The sequence below is a fragment of the Condylura cristata genome, unplaced genomic scaffold (assembly GCF_000260355.1).
Source record: "Condylura cristata isolate star-nosed mole 26May11 unplaced genomic scaffold, ConCri1.0 scaffold00022, whole genome shotgun sequence".
NCBI lineage: Eukaryota > Metazoa > Chordata > Mammalia > Eulipotyphla > Talpidae > Condylura > Condylura cristata.
Window position 1 is genome coordinate 664,849 of NW_004567123.1, and position 18,738 is coordinate 683,586.

Genomic DNA, 18,738 nt, shown 5'->3' on the forward strand with positions numbered 1-18,738 from the left:
CTCCCATCAACAAATTTGAAAGTTCAAAAAATGACCTAAAAGTTAACCCCAAGACTGCGTTCCATCTTTCAGAGAACTCCCCTAACCCCTCATCCTGGGGAATACACAGGTGAAACAGGCCCTTGATTGTGGATGGAAATCATGATTCTTACTGTCAAATAAAACTTTTCTTCACAATTACAGCCTGATTCGTCCTCAGTGGACAAATTAACGATAGCTCCTATTCATAATCCCCCTTTCCCCCTCAGAGTAAGCTTCATCACACAACTGTTGAAAGTGTCACCAAAACATTTAATACTCAACAGGTGGCCTTTCCAAAGGGGCATTTTTTAGACCGAATTTCCCCTCTAAGCGGATCCGATCGCGAAGGTCATACAATTTTCAGGAGAGGGCTATTGCCCTCCGAGTCGCCAAGAACATGAACTCGTTTTTACCCTGCCTCTAGGAACCGGGGTCACTTCTTGGGCCGCGTTACCCTCCGGAGAGACATCAAGGGCCGCGCCTTGGTCAAGCACTTTGACTCTTGAAGGTAGGTGGAGGGGCCGGCAGGGCGAGCCCGGAACTAGGCCTTTGCAGGCCCCAAACCCGCCCGGTCCAGTCCGGGGAAGCGCCCGGCGCAATGGCTGCATTAAACCCTACACGAATATGTGGGCGCGACGACCCGAGCCCGGGGGCGGGACCTGGCGTCACTTCCGCTCGCGCCGGGAAGGAGGCGGGGCCGGGGGCGGTGCTGTTCTTTAGGAGCGGTGGGCCGGGGGCGGCCGGGGCACTCCGAGCATGAGCGAGGCGGACGGGCTGCGGCACCGCCGGCCCCCGAGGCCGCAGGTGGTCACGGACGATGGGCCGGCCCTGGAGGCGAAGGACGGCAGGTAGGCCGGGCCCGCGGACCGGGGCCGCAGCGGAGGTGTCGACCTCCATGCCCAGCCGCGGCTGTAACAAGTGACTGGGTGTCTACAATGCAGGCAATGCCGAGCGCGCTGCCGGCGCCGTCTCATTCATTCTCCACCGCCAGATTTACAAAAACGACTGGCCCCTGGCACTGCACCTGCCAGACCCTCCAGCTGTGGGTTGCACCCCGCGTCCAGTGGCAGCTTTGGTGCCCGGGTCTCGGGGTCCCAGAGCACCTCGCGCCGCGCCGCGCCTGCCCACCCCTACCCCTCCTTACTCCCGCCCTGTTCAGAGCCTTCGCGCCCTCTCAGCTCGCACTGCCCTGCTGCTGGCTCACCTGACCTGCGGGGGACAGCCTCCGGGCCTTGGCTTTGGGTCTACCCGGTCTCCCGCTGCTACTTTCCTGAAGGGAGGTCCGGAAAGATGTTCGAGTTGCGCCTGCCGGTCCAGCGAACTGGCCTCTGCCTGCTTTTATGCACCTGTCCCACCTCTCTCTGCCTGAGCAGTTTTCACCTTGGTTTTCGGGAAAGGAGCAGAGCACAGAGTGGCTTTGTTAGGCACTTTTGGCGGGAATTCAGCCTAGCAGATATTTCCTAATAGGGACTGAGAGGCACGGGCAGCTCGTTGATATCTAATAAAAGAAAGCAGATTTTGGGATTTGCCACTTCTCTCAACCTTTCAGAATTCCAGTGTGCTATGTTTTGTTACCTAAAAAGCAAAGCGTAAGTTAAACATCTATTTAAATCTAAAAAACTGAAACTTTTCTTTGTGCCCTGAATTAAAAATTTGTGCCCTGAATCTCATACTTTTAAATTTTTTTTTCTGTTTGAGAACCAAGAGTTCCCATAAAAACCAGGCTCAAAGTTGTGAAACTAACTGACTTATATGTTGACAGACATATTGAATATTTATTGATATGCCAACCGGTGTAGTACATACTGGACATACTGGACTGACAGAATTTATTCATTCATTGTTGGTAATAAGAAGAACAAGGTGAAAGGAGATGTATCTGTCAGAGGTTAGTCTGTAGAATGGTGATTGGTAATATCTGACTCCTTGCCAGTGGAAAGGTCAGGAGTAGGCTCCTATATAAAATCCGCCCATATAAAATCCTGAATGCAGGGTGACCTTCCACCCTGGTTTGTCTTGTACACACAGTTCCCAAGGATGTGGACTTTCAGTGCTAGCTTTGGGTGCAATGGAACAAATTGGTGGGTCATCCAATTGACTGTGGATATCTGCCGATGACTGAGGAGCCTTTCAGAACAGACAGGCGACGACTGGGAGTGCTTTGCTACAGAAACCATGAAAACACAGCTTTTCTACCTGTATTTTTTTTTTTTTAAGATTTATTTACTTATGCATACAGAACTGTTGTACAGATCAGAGGTGTAGGGGCAGCCGGCGAGAGGATTCACCAGAGACAGAGTGGGGAGCAGAACAGGCAGATCTACGAAGTACACTGCTGAGGGGAGCAGCAGGCGGTCAGGAGAGGTCTGCCAGGCCGTGTGGATCACCTCTGGGGTGGGTGGGGTTCGAACTTCTGCTGAAGTGGCTTTAGCATCTTAGTGCTGTGCTTTAACCTGCAGGGAGGGCCCATTACCTGTATTTTTATACAAGAAATGAAAGACCAGCTGGCCCTGAGTTTGTCATGAAGTGCAGTGTGTTGAAAAGCAGGGCTTATGGCCCGTGAGGGCACTTGTTGACTGGGCCCCAGGCCCAACTGTGCTCCTCTAAGACTCCTGCCCCAAGGCAGGGGGCAGAGTTAATGCCAATGTCTTACAGTTTCTCTGTAGGGATTTCTTTAAGGAGGTATATTTGATGTCCTCTGCTTCTGGCGGTTTTCAGTTATCTTTTACACTATATTTAAAATATTTTCTTGACATTCCTAGACATGCACACTGGTATTATTTTCCTGTGTTTCACTCTTAATCTTATTTGTTTTTGTTTGATTCCTTTTCTATGTATCTGTAATGGTCTCTTTCAAAGTGAGTTCTTGTCCTGCCCCTGAACCCCCCACCTTTTCTACTTTTATTATTAAAATCCTGTAGTTATTTTTCTTAATTTTCTCATGCCATTATCTAACATTTTCCATCTCTTGTAGTCATTTCTAGTAGTTTATCTAGTTGTCTTGATTATCATAAAAGTTGAGCTACACGTAAGGCAGGCTTTCCATTGTGTTTTGTGGGTGAAGTGAAGGAATCTGAAGGAAATAGAACAGTAACAACTATAAAATAATCTAAATTGTGCTGAACAGAATAAAGAGAGCTTTGAAAAAGATGTTCAATTAACTTTTAGTGGAAGGGACACCTAATGATGCCCTGGGTTGTCTCCTCACTCTTGGCTTGAAAGGTGGGTCATTGATGTATATTTGAATGAAGTGCTTTTTATATAAAGTTATAGAGTGATGGAGTCAAAAGAGAAATTAAAATGAGTGAAGGTTAGAATTGGCAGCTGGACAGTGATTGAGAAGCACATTTTAAAAATTATGCTTTGTAAGAAGGTTTTATGCCAAAGCTCTTGAATTTCTGTATTTGAGCTATAATGGGAAATTTGGACTTTTAATCCTTTTATTCAGAGCTGAACAGATGAGCTAAGCACTTGAATATACTAGTGCAAGCCTGTAATTACTATTTGGCATCAATTTCCCCAAATGATTGAGAAACTTTATTGACAGAATAATTGAAATACTGAAACGTTTTATTCTCTTTTAGAATATAATTCTGTTTGAAATGAGGGAACAGCTGTTTAATGTCCATCTATAACTTTTAGGAGTGAAGAGTGAATATGTTGAAAATTTAAAAGCTGTTTACAACAAACTTCTAAAGAATATTAGGCAAATTAAATTTCTCTACTTAGCCCATTTTCCTTTTTAAAAGTGAAGAGAAGGGAGGTAGTGTGGAAAGACAGATAGGACTTTTATAAATTCATGAGGAATCAGGATTTTGGAGGTTTCTTCTTGATTCATATTTTGGGTGTGTGTTCTCAAATGATTCTTTCAATTTGTATCTTTTTTATTTTCTATGTTAAAATGAAGGAGGCTTAGTCTAAAGGAATGTGAAAAACCAATAAATTCCAATTACTGTCACTTAAAGAGACTGTACTTATTGCTGTTTGACTACCTCAGGTTCTAGGGGTCACCTTGTACCTAGGACTTGGGATTCACAGTTTTCCATAAACATCAACAGGTCGTTTCTGATGACATGGAATTTGTTAGTCAAATTTTATTTATTTTTTTAAAGATTTATTTTTATATATTTATACATATAAGAACTAGTCTGTAAGCCAGAGGTATGGGGAGTGTGAGGATGCACCAGAGAGAGAGTGGGGAGTACACCAGGCAGATTTGCTGAAATATACTACTGAGGGGAGCAGCGGAGGAGCCAAGGAGGTCTGCTGTGTCATGTGGGTCAGCTCTCTGGCTGAATAGCAAACTCACGCCACAGTGGCTGCTGATAGCTTGATAGTGCTGAGACTTTAACGCCTGTGCCATCAGGGAAGCCCCTGTCAGTCAGACTTTAGTTGTGACTGAATAAGGTTAAACAGAATAAGGGAAGCCTTGAAAGATATATTATTCAATTTATTCAGTCCATGACTGGAGATCCTGATTTCCTGTGTACAGAAAGGGTTAGGCAACTCTTCAGATTTGGCTGGTGAAATTAGAAGGTTTTGTAAGTGGTGGCTGAGCCAACAGTAGTTGTCCAATTTTGTTGTGTCACCATGATTGCTCACTTACCTTGAGAGAAATTTCAGGGCACAGATGTCCTCATGAGGTGAGAATTGCTTCAGGGTTTCCTAGAGACTGGGGAAAGCAGGTTGACTTCCCAGGTTGAGGTTGCAGCTGAAAAGGAAGTTGCCAGACTTCCTGTATATGTCAGTATAGATTGGGAAGGAGAGTGGTAGTGCTGGGGAGTCTGCTTTACTTAGGTAGCATAATGCAGGTGTGCAGAGTCAGGGGACAGATGCGGAGAAGATGCAGAATTATAGTTGACTGTGTGTTTGCAGGACCAGCAGTGAATGAATCTTGGGCTGAAATTAGTGCAGGGGTGCCCAAAGCATTGGCTCAAACCCTGCTGTCCTCCAGCATTCTGCACCTGATGGTCAGAAACTCCAATGCCCCCAAGGAGCCTCCCCACCATGAAGTGAGCCCTTCTGTGTTCTAATAAGCACATACATCTGGATATGGGACTGTGTGCAGCCAGGGTGGGTCTGGGAGGAGAGGAGAATAGTCTCTCTGCAGCTTTGGGTTCCTATGGCACATCATGCTTTTTTAGTGGAAGCTGAAAATCTAGATTTTTTATGTGAAGTCCCCTTATTTTTCAGTTTTCAAAACTGAGCTGTTTTGTGGAATGATGGTTTATAGTTTATACGAGAACTTTGCATTGAGTTCTAGCTATTCCATTTATGATAAAAGCTGATAAACACTACAACAACCAGGTATGCGAGTGTTCTGCAAGCCCCACATCTGAGGATCCCTATGTAATAGACTGTAGGACTGGGCTGCAGGACTGGGGCTGCCCGTGGAGAAGAGAGAACTGTGGGTAGGTGATCTCAGGCATTAGTTTTAGGGAGGGCTGTCCAGGAGAGCATCGGTTTGCTGCTGTCAGGGAGACCTCCACCCTGTCAGGGGGAGGCATTTTCTCAGAATATGTGTGAGATAACCTAAGTGATCAAGGTTCCCTGAGTCAGAAGGTTGGGAAAATGCTGCTCCAGCTTTGGTGGACACAAACCGTGCACACAGGGGTTTCCCTGGCCCTCAGGGTTCTGTGGGGTCTTGCTCTGGTTTTGGACTGGCCTGTATTAACTTTTTCTTCCTCAGTCTTCCTGTTTTCTATCATTCCACCTCTGTTGTTAAAGCTTGGAATGGGGGCTTAATGTTAATTCTCAAAGCATGTAATCTTCTACTCAATGCTAAGTACTTGCTGAGTCCTCTTGGTTTCTGTACCTGTATTCTGCCCCAAGATTTGATTTCTCCTACTTTCACTGAAGTCTTAGTTCAGAGGTTAACTGCTTTGACCCTGTGTGTAGCCATCCCTTTGGTTGACTAGTCCCTGACCCTACTGTCTTGTTCTTCATTATTCTTGTCACCATCTAGAATTTGCTTATTTTTACTAGGATAAGAAACTAGAGGATTAGAAACTAAAGGATTAGAAACTTTATTTACAGTTACATGGTACATGTAGGTGATTGTTAAATGCTTGTGAATGATGGTAGATATACATGTATTTACAGTACATATACACATAACTATTTATATTTAAATTAATCAAAATGAACTAAAATTTTAAAATTCATTTTCTTATTTGCAGTATGTAGGGTATTTGAGGGATTTGGGAACTGATCAAGGGAAAAGATGATGGTGAGGTAGCAATTACATACAGCAGAAATTTTATTGGGTAACTTTGGACAGTTTTGCAATGGGGGTGCCTTGCACAGAAGGGGAGGGCACCACCATGCAGAAGTGGAGGGATTGAGGGGCAGTGGGGAGAGGAGAGAAGCTCTGTGTCTGGGGTCAGAGATCTCCAAGGGTAGCTGTGACTGGGGAGAGGTCCCATCTTATTGTTACAGGACAGGAAGGGGGCAGCTAGAACCCCCAGCCTGCCTGCATTAAATAGGTTTGCCACATTAAGACAAAATATGTAAGACCTTTAATGAAAAGAACTTTAATACAATTAGTGTACAATACAGAAAAGAAAAAGAATATAATTTCCTAATCAAGCACACAAACTTATCCATCCTGTTGTGGATAAATGACCAGCCAAAGAGGATAGGCCCAAAGGAAGGTCTGAAAGCCAGACACAAAATGTCTGTGGCAGGGAGCCATCAAAGAGAGTCAGAAACAGTCAGACAAGTCTGGGAGGAAAAGAACATCAAAATCAATATAAACACCGGCATGGTTAACCTTCCCACGGGTCTCTCACCCACATCTGTTTCCCCCAGTCCAGGACCAAGAAACCAGCAGAGCTTCTTCACGCGTCTCTCCTCCTTTAGGTCTCCTACTGGCTCTCCACCCACCTTCTTTCCTCTCCAGTCTTCTCTCCAGCTGCTTCTCCTCCCTTCCCACCTCCCTTGGGTGGGAAGGAAACCTGGAACCTCCCTTTGTCCTGGGGACCACCCTGTTACATTATCAGTCGGTAACAGCTGTCGTGAGAAATTTTACATAGTATGCAAAGGAACCAGGCTCTAAATGGCTAAATGGTTGTTTGGACTATTTAAAAATAACTGGACATGATACAGATTGGGGTTTGGCATTGGTTGGCCTACTAGATCCCACCTAGCAGTAAAGAAATAATCCCAGGGCAGATAAACATTCGAAGAACATCGTACACACTCCGTGGCCACATGTGTCTTTCTGTCATTGCAGAAAGTTTTAATTGGACAGCACTGCTCTTGAGTTAGCTGTTTCTAAAAGTTGACCGTAGAACTTTCCACTAGAAACTGGAAGATGATTGGCCAGAGGGGTGTTGAGGAACTTCTTTTACTGGAGAGGAAATTGGATAAAGTTGGTGGTATCCAGTAGCTCACACAGGAACAACTGGGGTGCATAAAGGAAAAGGTTCCCAGGCTCAGTCTGAACTTGCTTGGTCAGAATCTCCCTGTCTTGTTGAAAGCTGTCTGGGTTTTCTGTTGTAGAAGATCTGGGGCCAGCCACATTTGGGAGCACTGGATTGGGTGGCCTCAAATTCTTCTCTAGTTTTTGTTTTCTGATTATGAAGGGTTTTAGCTAGATCTCTAGCAGCAGAGATGGGCCACGTGGGGCGAAGGCCATCCCGCTGACTTTTGCCTTTCGAGCTGTCGGTGTGGTTGCTTTTGGTCCTGGCTGGACTTTTAGTTTTGGAGATAATTGGGTCTTTTACTATTGTGTGAAGGGGCAACCAGGGTGTCACAAGCACAGAATCATGTTACCAAATTAAGATATTTAAAATTAGCTTAAATATTCAAGCTACAGTGTGGCAGAGGAATTAGCAGTATGAGCCCAAGATAAAATAGCCTATTTTATGTAGAATCATAAAATTTCTTCCAGGAAAAGGAAGAATACCTATTTTTTTCAGTGTTAACATTTTTATGAAAGATTGCATCATGTAGCTTCTTGCAAGAGCGTACTCTTTCACTGGGTTACCTCAGGCTCCTTTAAGGACAGAGACTTCCCTTTGGGCTGATTGAGATGACTTGTGCCAAGTCCTGTGGCCAGCACTCATGGCTGAAAGCCACCCATCTTCACCATGCGCTTAGCCTTTGTCTCTCTTTGGGTTTCTACTTGTAGAAGAACCAAAGAACCAAAGTCATTCTTCTTTGCACTGGTAAACAGATCTGTGTTACTTTACAGATACATTTTTTCCCCTTGTGTTGACTTTAGGTCACTTAAAATCACTTGAGTTAGAGTGGCCCAGTCTCTTCTCTGGAGTGGCAGTTAGCACAGTTGAGTTATTAATTTTTTTTTTATTACAAAAGTTTATTTTTACATCATTTTGCACATTTTTTTTTCCATCCCGATTGTAATTCCCGCGGGTTTCCCATCACCAAATCGAGTTGTTAATTTTTTTTAAAAAACAACTTTATGATACTTAATTTATATAACATACTTATTTAAAATGTTTAATTCAATTATTTTTAGTGTATTCTAGAATTGTGCATCAATAAACACAATGAAATTGTAATCACAATCTAGATTTCCATCCCTGTTAATTTTTTTTTTTTTAAAGATTTATTTATTTGTGCATACAGAACTGGGGTACAGGCCAGAGGCTCAGGGGCGGCGAGAGGCTTCACCAGAGACAGAGTGGGGAACAGAACAGGCAGATCGACGAAGTACACTGCTGAGGGGAGCAGCGGGCGGGTCAGGAGAGGTCTGCCACACAATGTGGGCACCTCCGGGGCAGGCGGGAATCGAACTCATGCGGAAGTGGCTTTAGCTTCTCAGTGCTGTGCTTTAACCCGCTGCGCCACCAGGGAGGGCCATGTTAATTTTTTTTAATTGAGGTATGTTGACCTCAATTATAAGCATCAGTTTTTCTGACATCAAAACAGGTTTATTCAGGAACAAAAGAAGAGAGGAAGATTGGAATGTACATTCCAAGGGGTTAACAACCCCCTTTTATAACTGGCGGCCTCTCTAAGTTCTGCTGGGCAGGATTGAAATGTTGACACTTCCTGTGGGACATACAAAGCTTGTTGGGTCCTGCAGCTTGAAGGAGCTCTATAGCTTTCCCATCTCATTTACATAGAGTTTCTGAATATTACTGTTCACAGGTGAAAGTTATATAAAATTAATTATCTTAAAGTGTACAGTTCAGTGATGCTTAGTCTTGGGCAAATACTGTTTCCATTTTCAAAGCTTTTCATCACCCTATAACAACACCTTGTACCGATTAAGCAATCACTTCCTATTTCCACCACCCACCCAAATGTCCATCTGCAGATGAGTGGGTAAATGAGTGGTATATGCATTCAGTGGAATGTTATATAGCCACAAAAGGAATAAATTACTAATTATATTTCAACTTGGGTGAAACTTGAAATATGCTGAGTGACAAAAGCCATTCATGAATTGTATGATCCCATTTGTAGGAAATATCCAAATATGCAAATCACCATTAATATTTGCAGAGATTTTTTTTCAGACCTGACTGAGGACCCTAGGTCCTGGCTTTCTATACCTGTCCACTTGTCTTTGACAGGCAGTGTTGCTAATGGTGACCACAGGCTTTGAGTCAAACCTGATCTTTGAGTCAAACACTCTTTGATCTTCCCTTCTCAGCCCACTTCCCTGACTTGTAAAGCAGAGTGACGAATAATCTATCTCATTACCCACAAAAAGTACATTACATGGCATACTCTTATTTTCATTGTTTTTAGTGTTACTTGTTCTTGGCCCTTTCTCCTTCCTCTGCTGCAGGCCCTCAGATTGCATCAGCTTGCTGTCTTGTTGGGAGCATAGCTGACCTGTGCTATAAGTACATTTCTGTGTAATGTATTCTGTACCCTTGACTGGAACAGACAGTTGCTTTAGAAGGTTGTGTGGCTTTGGAGGGAATGGCCTGACTTTTCTGTTGCTGGCTGCCTGTCCTCTGCCAACAACCTTTGTTCTCTTGGCCTCTTCTGACCCTGCCTGTGGCATTTGGTTTGGGTTTGTGACAACTACACCTACTCCTTTTCCAGTTACCACAAGGGGTAAAGACTGATGACTTGCTTTTTACCTGACTTGGGGCAGCTGGTGGATTTTGAACCTAATATAAATGAAGATAAGAAACTTAGGGTAAGGTTCATTATTAGAAGGAAAACAGACACAGTTTTAGGGTTCCCCTTCACAAAGGGGAGATGTCAAAGGGAAAAAAGCAGTGGTAAGTTGTGTAGGCTGTGCTGGCCATTTTGCTCATCTTTGACTCTGGAAATATTCTCAGCCACACATCACCACTTAGAAGTTCTTCTTTTCACATAACCGCAGGGCACAATTCAGCCAAGCTTCTGCCCATTAACATTTTCCTCCAGATTCCATTAACATTAACCCTCTGAAACCTCACCAGCAGCATCTTCAGTGTCAGCAGGTTTGTAAACTGTCTGTTCCTAAGGATTTGGTGTTCTCTCAGAGAATACATGCTTTCTTTACTATGGTCTCACTCCCTTCTGAGCCCTTCTAGCAGAGTCTTTAACACTGGATTTCTGTTTAACATTCAACTAAATCTTTTTCTGTCTCTCAGATTTATCTATCCTGTTCCTGCAGCTCAATTCCAAAGCTACTTTCATATTTTTTGGTATTTGTTTATAGCAGTACCCCACTTCAAGTCACACAATTAGTTAGAAAGCTTCATTTTCTGTGGCTGCCATGAGAAATGACTACACATTTAGTGTTTCAACAACACAAGTATATTATCCTTTAGTTCTGTGGTTCAGAGGTGATAAACAGGTATCCTATCAAGGTACCAGAAGGAGGCCTGAGGGGAGAATCTGTTACCTGGCCATTCAAAATTGCGGGCAGAATTAAAATTGTCCTCGGCTGTGCTATCCAAAATGTCTGCAGGGTGGCACTCTATGAAAGCCTCGCTTGTCTCTTGCCCCCCTTGTCTCTTTCTTTGGCCTTTCACTTCTTTGCACTCCAGTGATTTCTTTTCTGCTTTACTCCTTTAACAAACTCTGACTGTAAAGAACTGTTTGGGGCCCTCCCTGGTGGCGCAGCGGGTTAAAGCACAGCACTAAGAAGCTTAAGCCACTTCCGCATGAGTTCGATTCCCGCCTGCCCCGAGGTGACCACATGGTGCCGTAGACCTCTCCTGACCCGCCCGCTGCTCCCCTCAGCAGTGTACTCCGTTGATCTGCCTGTTGTTGCTCTCCACTCTGTCTCTGGTGAAGCCTCTTGCCACCCGTGAGCCTCTGGCCTGTACCCCAGTTCTGTCTGCACAAATAAATAAATCTTTAAAAAAAACAACAACAAAACTGGTTGTGACACTGAGGTTACTCTGCCTCATGCCCTGTTTCACAATGGGGACCCATGGACTTTGGGGTGAAGAACTCACCTGAACGGACTTGATTAGTTATTGGGAAAGTTAGGACTGGCATCCTGACCCCTACATTTCAATATTATACCTGAAGCAGGTTTGTACAGAAGACTGTATAAAGCAGAGGACTGTCCTGTTAAAAGTCAAAACATTGCCTTTAAGTTTGCTTTTATTAAATGTGTCTTGATTTTTTGAAATCATTTTTTTTCTGATAGGAGATTCTTTGCCTTAGGCGCTTATGATTTTATTGGCTTTAAGTTTAATCTTGGTGTCAAGAGTTTAGTGAATTTGAAGACACTTAATGTTAGCATAAAGTTCCTGTGAAGTTTATGTAGCAGCAGGAGGCTGTGTGCTCCCTTGCTTGCCAGATGAGTAATGTTTGCAAGGGAGGTGTAAGAGAGATTTTAGTCATTATTGGTCGTTTGTCCAAAGACTTCACTCATGATTCCTAAGACAAATTTCAGCTTTCCTAAGGCTGTAGAAGTGACCATTTTGGAGTTGTAATTTTATACTTGCTTTATAAGTGTCAATTTCTTTTCAGAATCTATTAGGTGGAAAAGCTAGGATTCCTTTTTATATTCTTAAAGGTGTGACCTGCAAAATGATTGAAGAATTGGGCACTTAGGAAATTATTCACTTCCATTTGCTTCATGAATTTCTCTCTCTCTCTCTTATCCACAAAATGTGAAACTGTTAGGACACACAGTTCTGTGTTGCTGCTTTGAATTCATGTGCCAGGAAGCATGGCTTCTGAGGTTACCTGTGTCCTCTGCAGATGAGTGCATCTCCTTAACCTCATCGTATCTCTTTTCAGCTATCACATTTTGTGTTCATCAGTTCTTTGGGTTTGCCTTTTTAAAAATTCTGCTGGAGGATGCAAGATACAGCCTATTTAATACTATCTGGAAAATAACTTGATAAGAGTGTTTCACACAGCTGGATGGTTAAAAAGAAAGAACAAAGGCACGTTTGCCAATCCTAGTGACCAGAGTTAAAGTTTAATCACAAGCCACGCAGGTCGGGACCTCCTGCTGGGTAGACTGGGTGGCATACCCTGTTCCTGGTGAAGGGCTGTAAGACCTGTAGGCTTGTCATCTCCTGAGCCTCTGCTGATTGCCTTGCTCTGTTTTATTTCTGACAGCTCCTTTAGTGGCAGAGTTTTCCGGATGACTTTCTTGATGTTGGCTGTTTCCCTTGCCGTTCCCCTGCTTGGAGCCATGATGCTGGTGGATTCCCCCATAGACCCACAGCCTCTCAGGTGAGCTGTCCCAGCAATTGGGAGGGACTGCTTGACAAAATATAAGTTGAAGTCATTTCTTGAGTCATTAAAGCAATCTAGTATGGAAGGTAAGTTATGATAAGAACGAGAGGCTTATGATTTCTTTAGTGCTGGTTATATGTTGAAGTAGATGTTACAGAGTGTGTTTATGTTATTGTCCCTGCTGTTGTTTCAAAAACAGTATTGTTGTTTTGAAGAACAACATTGTTCAAAACATAGACAAAAATGAAGAACCCAAATAAGAGAACTATATTAGCAATAACTGAATTCATTACAAATGACAAAAGGTTATAAAAATGAAGGTTAAAAAAAGCCTTGTAATTAGCATTTTGTTTCTCCTAAGTTGTCTTTCTTCAGGAGGATCTATGAGTAACGTAGTCCATTATAAGTTGGAAAAAAAAAAATAGCATACATCTTGGGTTCCCTTGAAGTAGATTCACTTTTGTAGTTATGATAGTACAGAGCCAGACCCTTATTGGTATGATGATTTGATGTCGACATTGTGCTGGTGTAAGTGGGTTGTCACAATGGTTCAGTAAGCTGCTAGGTCTCCTTAAAACTGGCCAGGTGGGTGAAACTGTCTGACATTTATTTTAAGTGAGTTAGTCCTTGTAAGGCTTTAAAAATGTCACATGAGAATCATGTCTGTTTATAATATATATAACTGAATGATGGTGTTTCATGATTAAAATTAAGGGTTTATATTAGATTTAACTCATACATTAAAAAATGTATGCAGGGTTAAATATTCAGTTTGATACAAAGGTAGAAGCCACAGTTTTGAGAGACATAATGTATGCAAGGTATGTGTATACAGTTAGCTCACATTCACGTAAGATTGAGAATGGTGAAGACCCAAGCACTGGAGACTCACATGAGTGTTGGCTCTGTAATTCCTATTGTGTCAGTAGGCCCTTGCATGTGTCTTCTGCCTGACCTGGGGTCAAGAACACTTTGGGTTGTTGGGATGGGGGCTATCTTGCTAATGAACACGAGTAGGATGTGACTCCAAATAGAAACTGATTTGAGCCGTTCTGGTTACTTTATTTGGCAAAGTGGGCATGTGATCTGGGTCTACAGCTGGGAATCCAAAACCTGGACTGAGGCTTTGGAAAGGCGGAGGACGGCAGAGGGAGCAGGTGGAGGTGGAGTTCCTGTGTTGTACAGGGAGAAATAGGGCTTCAGTGACTGCAAACCTTTGATCTCAGTGAAAGTGATTCTATGTGTGGAAAGAGTGAAGAAATTCAGAAAAAAGATCAGTATGTACTTCTGACTAGAAACTGAAAGGAAACAGGACCCGAGAGGGGCTTGAAGTTTTGCAGTGAATTCGGTCTGTGGAGTAGATGAGTCTGATGAGGAAAGAAGAAAGGAGAGACCCAATGAAACCAGCATGGTAGACAGGGCTCTCTCCTGGTTTCAGATTTAGGGAATGACATGGTCAAATTGAAAGGGTGGGTCTTAAATGCAGAACAAAAACAAGACTGGCAGAGAGTTAAAGAACAGAAATGAACTAAGGTTTGGGAAACATGCTAATGACAACAACAAAAAGCCTTTTCTAAAACTCTGTTCAGAACAAAAAGAGCAAAGAGCAACTTTCTGGGCAAGTTGTGCTGTATTGGCAGTGACAGAAAAGCAGAGCCACTAGCTTCTGCACCACCTCAGACACATCTGAGTTAGGAGCAAGGGGCAAGGAGCGTGGTGTAGGGGACCAGGGCAGCCAACAGGGCAGGAGCTCAGATGATGGAAGTGCTTTGGGGAGTCTGCCTCCAGGGTGCTTAGCCACCTCCTTGAGAGTTAGAACTCATTTCTAAGTCCCCAGGAAATCACAGTGAGGACAGAATGTGGCAGGAGGAAGAGAGGGGTAGAAACCCTTCCAGATTGCATTATTATGTAATTGGTTTCAGTTCTTAGCGTATAAAGGCACCTAGAAAGCTATAGGGTTTGGCCAAAAATCTGCCATGTGAAGAGACCATGTATTCCTCGTTTAGGGGGTTAGAGGACTCTCAGAAACATAACATAGGTGACATCTACTTTCCAGGGGATGTTGGCCAGAGGATACATTTGACATGTATGGAGAGAGCTGTGAGCAGAAAGGCAGCACTGTTAAGTGGGGTCCAATATGGTTGGCCTGGGCACAGCAAAGCAGGTATTGGGCAGTGGTTCTCAGCTGCAGAGGGCCTTCTGCATTTGGTATCAGAGGTCCACATTGCCGATGACTTTTCCTAATAATTTCTGAGATCTGCCCCCCAGGAGTTCTGGTCTCTCCCTCCACTGGGAGTTCAGAGTGTGTGGGACACTGTTTTTTCTTCTCTACAAGTGTCCATGGATCTTACCAGAGTTTTAATTTGTGTGCATCTATTTACTTTTTATACCATAGAGCATATTGCTGTTTTATTTTTATTATTTTTAACTTTCAAATTTTTAGCCTGGTAGTAAAATGAATACTTTTGATAGTACTGTCATAACTTTTAGCTGCTAGAAGAATAGCTATTCTATGAGCCTTAAAGTCATTGTAACAAAATCTTTCCAAAACATGACTATATTTCCTTTTAAATTTTACATTAGCTGATAAATAAATGACTAGAAACATTCCTATCTTTTTGTGAAAAATAATCTTTTTATACCTTTCTGGATGGAAATCAAGTCCTTATACAGGGTGGTTGTGGGATGTGGACTGAAACTACTGCTAGTGAGTCAGTGTGCGCCACAAGACTGTGTCCTGGCCACAGACATTGTGCCAGACACACTCATCAGATTTATAGCTGACAAGATCAACAGGGACATTCCGAAATTTAAACTCAGAAGGAAGATTAATGAGTGATCCTGATGAGGTCGAAACATGAGGAAAAATAGGGTAAAATTGGAAACTAACCCTAAATGGCACAGCTCAAGCTGGCAGGTACTAACAGGGCTTAGCTAATAGAGTCAGTTTTTACCAAAGAGTCCGAAGGCCTGACTGGCTGTGCAACACAGATTTTGGTTGCACATCCTTTGCATTTTCTCATATATGCTTTCTTGTGGGCAGGGACATTGTACCAAATCAGTATTTAGTTTTATTCTAAACTTTGCTGAGGCCTCCTATGTGTAGAGAACTAGGAGGGGTGGCTGATGATAGGGGTGCTTCCTATATCACCGGGAGGAATGCATTTACCTGTTTTGCTCAGCCTGTACACATACTTTGGGAGGTGGGATGTTCCCACAACTAGAATTTGAACCCAGGTATGTCGCTATATTCTTTTCACCAAAGCATGCAGGTTGCAGTTTCATTCTCTTCCTCTGGAATGATCATGCTTTAATTAACCCAAGGTTTGTTGTTGTTGTTGTTTTAAAGCCAAAACTGGAAAACAGGGCACAGAATGAAGATGAGGGATATGGATGGCATTGTGTCCTGAGCAGCTGCTGCCTGAGAAAGAACTGCAAGGAGAAAAGTGCTTGGTCAGATTGGGGGATGGCAGGAGAGAGAGGTTTTCCTTTGAAAAACTGGGGTATAGGCCAGAAGTGTGTGTGTGTGTGTGGGGCGGGGGTGGTGGGAAGGGTGGTGTTTGGGGGGAAGAGAGGATTCACCGGAAACAGTGGGGAGCAGAACGGGCAGATCTACTGAAATAACACTGCTGAAGGGAGCAACAGGTGAGACAGGAGTGATCTGCTGTGCCATGTGGGTCACCTCCCTGGCCGGGGATTGAACTCAGGTAGTGTTGATGACAGTGCTGAAACTTAATTCCTCGGCCACCAGACACAGCCCATGTGTCCTTAACCAACAACTCTCCCTGTAGTTCTATTCTCTAGGGCTGTCTAAGAAACAACCTTGCTAGAAGGCAAGGTACGGAGGGAATTGGGAGATATCCTCCTCCTTGCTTCTGTTCTTCATCAGGAACCTCCTTTGTGCTAGATACCTGGGATATAGCAGCAGAAACCATTGAAATACATCCCTGATCTCATGGATCATGTGTTCTAGTGGACATAGGCAGTAAACACTACAGAGAAATGGAAACCTATCAGTGCTCTAGGAAAGAGAGTGGACTAGGGAGTTGGGCATTTGAGGGTGCCGTTAAATATTAAGGTGGGTGGTCAAAAGAGGCCTCACTGAGCAGGTAGGAAAAGTGGACTTTCCATGGAAAATGGCTTACATGGTCATTACTGACAGGATGTGGAGGACAGTGTGAACTGGGGAGAGGAAGTGATAGGGACAGGACAGACTATGGACAGCTAAAAACCACAGAGGCACTTTGACTCTGGCAGGACTTTGAGTAGACGGCTGCTGTGTTGTGACTTTATAGCCAAAGATTCATATGGGTTGTTGTGACAGCGAGGAAGGAGGGTAGAAAAGATGACCTGGGCCAATGTGGGAGGAGAGAACATGGGGAGAAGGTGGTCAGAGATGTTTGTATTTTGGAGGTGGCATTATCAGGATTTGCTGAGGAACTGGGGGAAGAATCTTGTGTACATAGGAGCCATGTCTGCGGCACAGGAATTCAGGCCTCATGGCTGCTGATCTCAGAAAGAAGGTTGGGTGGGCCTTGAGAGTGATAATGGGATACAGAATGCATCAGGGCTACCATGGGATGGTAGTGCCTGTCCTTGGACAGGCTTTTCTCTTTCTTTCTGCCCTCTCTACAAAGAATGAAACATTGCTGTTGGTTATGACATGTTGACAGGGCATCCTTCCATCACAGCTTTAGGGTCCAGCAGCTGGGAAAATGGAAGTTAGGGCTTGTGAATCTGAGTGAAGCAGTCTGATCTGCCGCAAGGCTTTGGGCAGCTGTTGAGGTTTGGGTGGACAGAGGCCCCAGGATAGTTAGCTGGTTACCAAAGTTCTTGCAGGTGGAAAAAGCAATAGCCATATTTATATTTTTATTTCGTATTATGACTTTTCCTGATAGCTAGACAATTTTTTCCTAAGTTTTTGTGTTTCTGGCAACTAAGAATGTCATTGGAATATGCCGCCTTTGTCAAAGAATGGGGAGTTATGCATTTTGTAGGTCCTTAGTAAACACTTCCTTGTACTTTCATAGACAAATTCCTGTAATTGCATTATCTTACAGCTTCAAAGAACCCCCTCTCTTGCTTGGTGTTCTGCAACCAAATACGAAGTTACGACAGGCGAAAAGGCTATTTGAAAATCAACTTATTGGCCCAGAGTCCATAGCAAATATTGGGGGTAAGTAAACCCCTGGAACTGCAGAGTCTGACTGGGGTCCCTTTGAGACTGACTTGTTGAAGCAGCACAGTGGCACTCTCCTCCTGGGGGTGGGACCTCTTTCTTAGCTATGGACCTCTGTGCTTTTGGAGCAGACATCTCTGTGGAAGTGTCTTGGGTTTCTGCATGGTCAGCCATGTTAATATTGGTAATTTCAAATTCATCTGTATGATGCGTTTTATTCTCTTGAAAGTATTGGTCCCATTAAAATGAAGGAAAAAGGAAATGCGGACATTGATGCTTAGTTCATTTATCAAAGTTAGTTAGTATTACTTGACATGACATTGTTTATTAGTGCCGTTTGTCATTGTATAGATTTCACTTTTGATGTCAGTTTTGAAAAGAATATGAATAACTCTCACTTGCAATTTTCTTTTAAAACTCACTTTGGTGACTAAATTTAAGAGAACCTTTGCTTCAGTTTAGGCCAAACCTAAGAGCGAGAATATAGTTTCGAGATGAGTCCCTACCCTCATGCAACCAGGCATTTTCTGTCTGGTAGAATAAAAATGTAAGCTCAGTGGTCAAAAGATTCCTGAGAACAGTTAATGTTAGGGTTCCTGAAAATGGTGTAAGAATATTTGAACACCTTAACTTGGCATGCTGCTTACCATTCCAAAGTGCAGTATTTTCCCCCTGAAATGGGTATGGACACATGTGTCTGGGGAGATTCTTTCTTGATGGGAAGGCAGGTCAGAGCTGCTTCTCTGTGGTGTTGACCGGCTTCTCTCTCAGTCCCTGCTTTCTGACTGATACAAAGATTGGTGCATTTCTGTAATTGTTTATTTTGCTAGAAAAGTCACTTGTTTTGAGAGGGGTAGCTAGTTCCCTCTTCTGAATAGGACCTCATATTTCTTTTTCTTTCTTTTTTTTTTTTT

The 18,738-nt window shown here is 43.5% G+C and overlaps 1 protein-coding gene across 1 annotated transcript in view; it reads left to right on the forward strand.

The window, feature by feature from the left end:
• Window positions 1–759: 759 nt before the first annotated feature.
• Window positions 760–18,738, forward strand: part of APMAP (adipocyte plasma membrane associated protein) — a 37,223-nt gene continuing 19,244 nt past the window's right edge. The window contains exons 1-3 of the mRNA XM_004687126.2: window positions 760–869; window positions 12,526–12,642; window positions 17,706–17,821. Of these exons, the coding sequence (XP_004687183.1) occupies window positions 778–869; window positions 12,526–12,642; window positions 17,706–17,821 (325 nt within the window). The 5' untranslated portion in view covers window positions 760–777. The remainder of the gene's footprint in view (window positions 870–12,525; window positions 12,643–17,705; window positions 17,822–18,738) is intronic.